General features: G+C 40.0%; 1 protein-coding gene across 1 annotated transcript; it reads right to left on the bottom strand.

Annotated features, from left to right (window-relative positions):
* Nucleotides 1-934: 934 nt before the first annotated feature.
* LOC148024767 (putative protein phosphatase 2C 76) lies at nt 935-1,615 on the bottom strand. The gene has a single exon (XM_087693610.1). The coding sequence runs from the start codon at nt 1,613-1,615 to the stop codon at nt 935-937; it is 681 nt and encodes a 226-aa protein (XP_087549736.1).
* Between the last annotated feature and the right edge of the window lie 6,247 nt (nt 1,616-7,862).

The following is a 7,862-nucleotide window of genomic DNA, read 5'->3' as shown; positions in this document are numbered from 1 at the left end:
CCATCTGTTGATTGCAAATCTTTAGGGTAAATCAAACATGGAACTATTGATTTCAAAGCACAAGATTTAAGTACAGTTGGACGAGGACCACCAGCAATAGTTAGCTTTAAGTCCAGACCTGCTCTAGTACTAGCATTAGAGAGAGCATTGGTTACTGTATCTACAACCTCATCACAGCTGTCAACCTTGTCCTTTTTCTGCCGCTCCTTGCCTCCTCAATTCACTCCCAGCACTAACCCCGTAAGCAGATGGTGCATATCCAAACTCCACGACACCTGCAGGCTCAACAGATGCTGACACTGGTGGTCTTAGCACTCTTGAAAAATGGCCACAAACCTACACTTGCTCCACATAGTCTGCAATCCAAGACAGTTGAACCTAAATCTATTCTCTACTGCTCTTGATTGGAAATTGTTTTTCATCCTTTTTTTCACCATCTCGTCTGTTTGATGATATATTAAGACAGAGGACCCAGGATCAGAGTACCTTCGCTTTTTGAACTTGTCAATTTTTAGCCACTTGCAGACTATTTCCACCAAGATTTCTTGACTCATTGTCTGAATCAACTAAATATGGAAGCATGCGAAGTTCCCTTCCACAAAGGCTTATCAAGGCTAATGTCTGGTAATATGTACAGGTTTCAGCTGAATTTAAAATTTTACATTTGCTTTCAATGCTACTCTTAATCATCTTACTTTCAAGCATTGAAATAAAAACTGGCTGTGCAAGGAGGTGGTCAAGATGGGGAGCTTTGGACTTCATCAGAGAATTAACAACTTCACTGGAAATGGAAGGTAGTGCAAGAAGCTGAAGTAATGCAGCACAACGGTCCCGGAAGCTCTCAATCAGCATTTCTGCTCGTGTAGGAGGAAATTGTGCTAGAGTCCCTGAACAAGCATTGCCTTTTCACGGACAATGATCCTTGTGCCCTGAATCAAGAATCAAAAGGCAGCCAAAAGTAGCCAGTATTAAGCCTTTCAACAAGCTCATAATAAGCTCCTTGTTGTTCAATGAACTTTAGCATAATTTTGTTTTGTTGATTATCATCCATATCACTTGACAACACAAGATCTTCCCTACTCTTAGCTCTTGGACTTTGCAAATGATGTTTTTTAGCATCCACAGTTATTATGCAGCTAGTCAACTCTTGGGCAGCTCCAAAATGTGTGGAATGAACCACCACAACCAAATTATATGTGCTACCACTATCAAAAGCCAAATGAACAACAGTCTCAGCAAGGGCTTGGGAGTAAAGTTCCAGGTCCAACGTGCATTCATTCTGTGAAAACTTTAGGTCAATCCATGACTTATATCTATCATGCAGTATATCACAAACATCTTGTAGCTTCATGTTCTCAAATACACCATCTGAAGTAAGAAGTAGAGCCAAGTCATGGGCACTTTGTTCTTGCCACTCTGTAAACTCCGGTTCAGCAATGGCACCATACCTTTTAAATGGAACATCACCAATAGCTCTAGAAATTGCAAGCTGCCCATTTATCCTTGGCACCCCATCCCAAGTTGATACAAAACCACCTGCTGCTTCAATTCGAGCCCTCTGACTCAATCTACTTGGCCGATGGTCAACAGTCCCAGTAGCTCCTTGGCTGACCATAAAACTGAAATGTCTTCTTTCTTAGTCCTTGTCCATGATTTCAACTACAACAGTATGCATCATGACAAACACAGCATTGCAATAGAAATTATACAATACCATGTAGGTCAATCTTTGGTAATTCCAATGTCCATGCACTAATAGGAGCTTTCTCAAGAATCTGAACTGTCCCATAGAAAAGTCTAAAGACATTATTGCTTGCCTTCCTTCTTTGCCGCTTTTTCGCATGATATATAAGCATTCATTCACACACACACATAGATAAATGCAAACATATAATATTATTTACAATGGAACGAAGTCCCAGCACACACACAGTTTTGAGACGATAAATGAAAACACGCTTACGGAAAAACTAGGGTTCATATACACACAAACATGTAAGCCACACGCAGAACAAAATGCAAACTCGACGACTAAGTATGCATAAAGTAACGAATGTCACACACACAAACTTTTTGGTGGATTCCTGATGGGATATCAGATGGGCCGGCTTTGGATATGGCACTAGCCGGACCTCATGCTCATAACAGACAAACACAGCCTCACGGCCTCGCGTACCAGGAGCGTCTACCTGCTACTAAAGGACGAACTGTCCTAAAGCCTAATCTATGCGTTTATAGTTTTGTAGTCCAATCTTTCCCTTTCTATAAACTCCACAGAGGGAGAACCCTTACACATTGGCAATAAATACCACGATAATCACATACATGGGAGGCAACCTCTCGGTGGAATCACCGCGGCCCCACTACAGCTCTCCTACATCGCAGGGATTAGCCCCTTGATATGCTGCTCAACATATAAAACAAACGAACAAACTCCACTTTTTCACTTCGAAAGTATTCCAGGAGATACCATGTGTCCTTACCAAATAATCCCCCAAGAAATGAATGTCTATCCTACAGCTTAGGATGCCTTTCCACACTGAAGCGTGGGTCATCATAATCGAAAACAGGTGCTATGCATCCAGTCTTTTTTTTTTGATACCATGGTTGACATGCACATGCAAAAGTGGATGATCCTAAAGTGCTCAAACATAATTTTCAATCAGACACGTGCTGTGCACAACCAGGCTTTCCAATGCTCATTCACTAACTCGTTGCGGCGATGCAAGGATAGCACCGAGACAACCCTCGTGCTACTATCCTCTTAATTAAAATACAACGAACTACTCCAACACTCCCTTTTTTGTGGCTACTATTCTTGTGCTAACTACTCCAACACTCCCTTTTTATTAGGGCCCCTGGACGCTCCGTCAAAATATAATGTATACATCCACAATGGGTTTACACAGCCTGCCATCACAAACTCCTCTACTCATAATTATGATAGTCAAAATTTAACATGTTTAGAGGGTGAACTGACGGCTCCATCCCACCTTCTTCATTAAACTCAACAGGGATACTTGTCAACATTCGTAAGCAGTGATGTCAAAAGACTTTGATCTCCCACACAAAGGTTCTGTCTTCTTGCTCAATCACTTTGTATCCTTTGCTCCACCAGATAAGTTTCCCCTGATGGTATCTCTACTCCAGATATGGGTGCTCCAAATAAGGAATTAACCGTCCCATCAACCAGTTTTAAGCTCTTTTGCAGGTCTCTAATCAGCCCCAGCATAGACTTGCAATGCATTTTTCCGTGTTAGCATACTTAGAAATAATAAGGTTTAATCTTACTAAGATTAACCTTATTTTTAAATTCTACTCCCTGTAGATCAGTTAGTAGAGCCGTAGACCTATTTTTCCCTATGTTGACAATCTTGTAGGGGCCATCCCATCTAGGTTCCAGCTTCCCTGGAAACAGCTCCCTACACACATCGTAGTATAGAACTAATTGCCATTTTTAAAAGGTATATTTCTTTGCTTTAAGGTCGTGCAACTTCTTCATCCAATGTTTAGCTACCTCCTGGTGTAATAAGCTCTGCAATTTCAGTTCATCCAAGGGGGCTATGGTCGTGAAACGTTCAAAGACTGCATCCTCATCTCCCAAAGAGTGGTTAATTGCAAACCTATGGTCGGCAACTCGATTTGGAGGGGTAACCACACTCTTCCCCATAAACTAATTTAAATGGAGTATGGCCGGTAGCTCGCTTGAACGTTGTATTGTACGACCATATAGCCACATACAACTTCCTGTCCCAGTCTCATTTCTTCTCCGAGACTATTTTAGACAAGATACCCACAAGCTGCTTATTAGTACTTTCGACTTGCCCGTTAGCTTGCGGATTATAGGGGGTCATTTTGTTGTGCTTGATTTGCCAAGCTTCAGTCAGGATTTTGATCACTTTATTCAAAAAGTGGGTTCCATGGTCCGACACTAGTTCCTTCGGTGGACCGAAATGGCAGATAATCTGCTCTAAAAGGAAACTTGCAGTCTCTTTTGCATTGTCCTGCCTCATCGCCTGCGCTTCTGACCATTTTGTAAAATAATCAATTGCTACTATAATGTACCTCTTCTGGGTAGTAGACAATGGGGTGATAGGACCCACAAAGTCAATGCCCCACTTCTCAAATAGAAGGATAGCCATGATAGGCGTAAGTGGGTGTTTTCTATTCTCTTTGCTATCATGTCTTTGACAAGCATCACATCTCTTAACGTACTCAAAGGAATCTTGGAAGATGGACGGCCACCAATATCCAGCTCTTAAAGCTTTTTGTGCCGTCAACCGTCTAGCGAAGTGCCCTCCACATGCAAAGTCATGGCACTCTTCCAAGATGAAAGGAACCTTGTCAGGCATCACAGATCGGCGATAGATATCATCAACACCCTGCCGTTATAGTGTTCTTGCGATCAAGGAAAACTTCAAAGCATGTTGTCTAATTTTCCTCTTTTCAGATTTTAATAAACCAACTCCAGTCTCTCCCATTGATAGATAATGTGTGATAGCAGCATACCAAGATGGGATAGAAGCTGTATCAATTTTAAACATTTCTTCAATATCACTTCCTTCAACCAAAGTCCCTTTTGGCTCTCCGAAATCCACAAGGCATTTCACAATACCCTGCAACCTTAGTGGCTTACTCTTAATCTCATAATCGAACTCTTGCAATGTGATTAACCACTTTGCCAAACGATTAGGCAGTTGTAGCTTGTTCATAAGCAATCTAAGCCCTTTCGCCTTCGTATAGAAAACTACCTTCTCATAGAGGATGTAGTGCCTGAATTTTTTAGTCTCAAAGACCATCGCAAGGCACCATTTCTCCATGTAGGTGTAGTTAATTTCTGATATGCCCAATTTTCGACTAGCAAAAGCTATCGAATGATACCACTTTTCCTCCCATATTTGGGCTAAACAGCAGTAGCTGATACTATGCATGGTGGCTGCTGAAAATATGTAAAAGACCTCGTCCTCGAAAGCTACCTTACAAGGGTCGTTCCATACAAATAGACAGCTAAAGGATAATAAGTTCGTTAGTGGCGATTCCTACTGAACTGAGCAATAGCCCATAAGGCACTCCAAAGACACACTTCCGTGGGTTAAGAGTGATACAAAATTGTCTGTAGCACTCAAAGCACTTTCTTAAAATAATCAACATCCTTTCCCTTACAACTGCCCCCAGGTCATCGATAAATACTTCCAACTCGTCTAGGAAGATGTCACCAAAGGTCTTGTCTGTTATTCGTTGCCATGATCCAGGTGCATTGCACAAACCAAAGGCCATCACATGGTACGCAAAAGTACCAAAGACAGTAATAAAAGTTGTTTCCAACTTTTCCTCTTCTGCAATTTCCATCTGGTTGTATCTTGCAAAGCAATCCATAAATGAATATATTTCCCTACTCACTAATTAATCCAAAATCTGGTCAATAAACGGCAACGGGTAGTAATCCTTAACCGTCTGCTTATTCAGCTCTCTAAAATCTACACATAGTTGGATCTAGTTGTTTTTCTTCTTCCTGATGACAACTGGTGCACACCATTCTGTGTGCTGTATAGGGAAGATTAAACCAGCTTTTCGTAGCTTCTGCAACTCCTCAAACAGCCCGTCCCTCAATTCAAAAGGCAAGCGCCTTACTTTCTGACGCACAGGACGACTGCCTTTTTTTATAGGAATAGTATGAATAGCCAGGCTAGGAGGAATGCCTCTCAGCTCATCATAATCCCAAGCAAAGATGTCACAGAATTCTTGAATCAAGGACACATAGTCCTCCCTTTCTGCTGAACTGAGCATGGAACCTAATTTAATTGGCCGCGAATCATTCGGCGTGCCAAGGTCCAACTCAATCACATCCGCGTCTCTTATCCTATCTTGTGGCTCTATCGGCTCATTTAGTGTTATCTGATAAATATCCTCTGTAGTGGACCTCTCTTTAGATTCATCACTGGATGATGTCTCACTACCAGACGGATCATCTGTTGTTTCTAATTCAGTAGAGGATAAAAGAGCTCTCTCACTCTGAGGAGACTCAAGGTAAGCATCGACTATTACTCGATTAGCACCTCTACCTAGAACCGTAGGTTGTTGGTGTAGGAACTCAAGTTACAAAAGTTTAAGTTGCAAGGATTCAGGTTGATGCAATCCATATTGAAATTCTGCCATTACCAACAAACCTAAACAATCCTAAGTTGCTAAAATCTGTTGTAAACCTAAAACTTTCAGCAAACCTGAAAAACAATTTTGTAGGTAAAGGATTTGAACATTTCACAATATAATTTTGAAGCTGTCATCTAACTCATCCAATATCCTCATAGCCATGCTCAAAAACCGATTAATATGACCCATATCAACCATTTCTTCTGTAGCATCAACTGCATAGATATCAACTACTGTAGGTACTTGCATGACTCTATTCACTTCAAACCTCATCTCCAAACTAGTTAGAATACTCAAAAACTTCAGAAATATCAGACTAAAGCGAGATATCAACAACCTGATCATTATCTTGATCATTCACATCTACATTGCTCACTATAGACTAATATGCTTCCATATCCTGATCTGGAGATTTCTCTTACTGCTCAAGATAAAGTTGTATAGATCCAAAATTCTAAAATAATTTATCCAATTCAGTCCCTAAACTTCCCTGAAATTCAAACAACTCTTGCTCAACCAAAAAGTCTTCAGGATGCTATCTTGAATGATCATAAATTGTAGAAATAGCAATTTATTGTATAAGAACTTCACTTTCAGCCATGTTGGGCTGCTCCTAATACCTCTTAATCATGATATCCACATCCATTCCAAACAGTGGCACTATGGATAAATTTCCCTGAAGAAAAAAATCATTCTCATAAATACTCATTGCAATAGGCTTGCCTTCTTCCTGCTCATTTAGGTTAACTTTTCGAACTTCATCTTCAACTACTCTTATAGATCCTCTCATAGTGTGCTCATACCTCTGCTCAACTTGAAGAATAACCTTCTGTCCTTCCTCTTCCTAGATATTAGAGTTATCCATCTGCTTAGAATCTGTAGAATGCTAAATTTCAGGTTTCCTATTGAGTTTATTTTTAGGATAACCTATTTTGGAGTCATGAATTAATTTTTTCTGCTCATTCCCTAACCTATCTTGAAATTTAGGATGTCCTCTGATCTTCAGGAAAACTACCTACTTGTTGTCCTTATAGGATTTGGATTGCAGAATGATTAGTTTGCTGTTCCAAAACTACATTTCCTTCAATTATGGAAAAACCGTAATTCTCTTGAATGATGCCCTCAACATCTATCTCCAAGATAGGGACTACAAAAAGATTTACTTGCATGCATAATTCTTCCTCATCTTCTTCCACTTCATCAATCATATTAGATTTTTGTGCATACAGATCCTCAAGAATAACATCTTGACTCGGAATATGAGAACAAGCCAACTGAGTATGCAAATTAGCAATTACATTATCCTTTTGAAAAACAACTTCCTTAAGAGGATTAATGGCCTCAAAATAATAAGAAACTTTCAAATCCATTGCAGTCTTGACATGAAAAACCTCTTATTGAAGCTATTCTTTCTCTTCTTGAAGTCGATTAATGACAGATAAAGCTTCAATTGTTGCAATTTCAGCTACATTCCTCTCCTTTTCCAACTTAGAAGAAATTCATTGAATCATCTTAGTTGAAGATTGATTTATAAAGCATAACTCATGAAAATCTTTATGAAAACCACATGAATGAGCTAAAATCTGCAATTCTTGACTTTCAACCTAGTGTTGTAAATCTGTAGCTTGCTGAAAACTATTCATTTCCTGTCCTAAAACTGGCTGAAAACTAATCACTTGCTGTCCTAAAGCTTGCTGTCCTGAAAATTGCTC

The sequence above is a fragment of the Lygodium microphyllum genome, chromosome 15 (genome assembly GCF_053477565.2).
Source record: "Lygodium microphyllum isolate KBCC chromosome 15, Lygodium_microphyllum_v1.1.10, whole genome shotgun sequence".
Lineage (NCBI taxonomy): Eukaryota > Viridiplantae > Streptophyta > Polypodiopsida > Schizaeales > Lygodiaceae > Lygodium > Lygodium microphyllum.
This window is presented reverse-complemented; position numbering and strand designations above follow the sequence as displayed.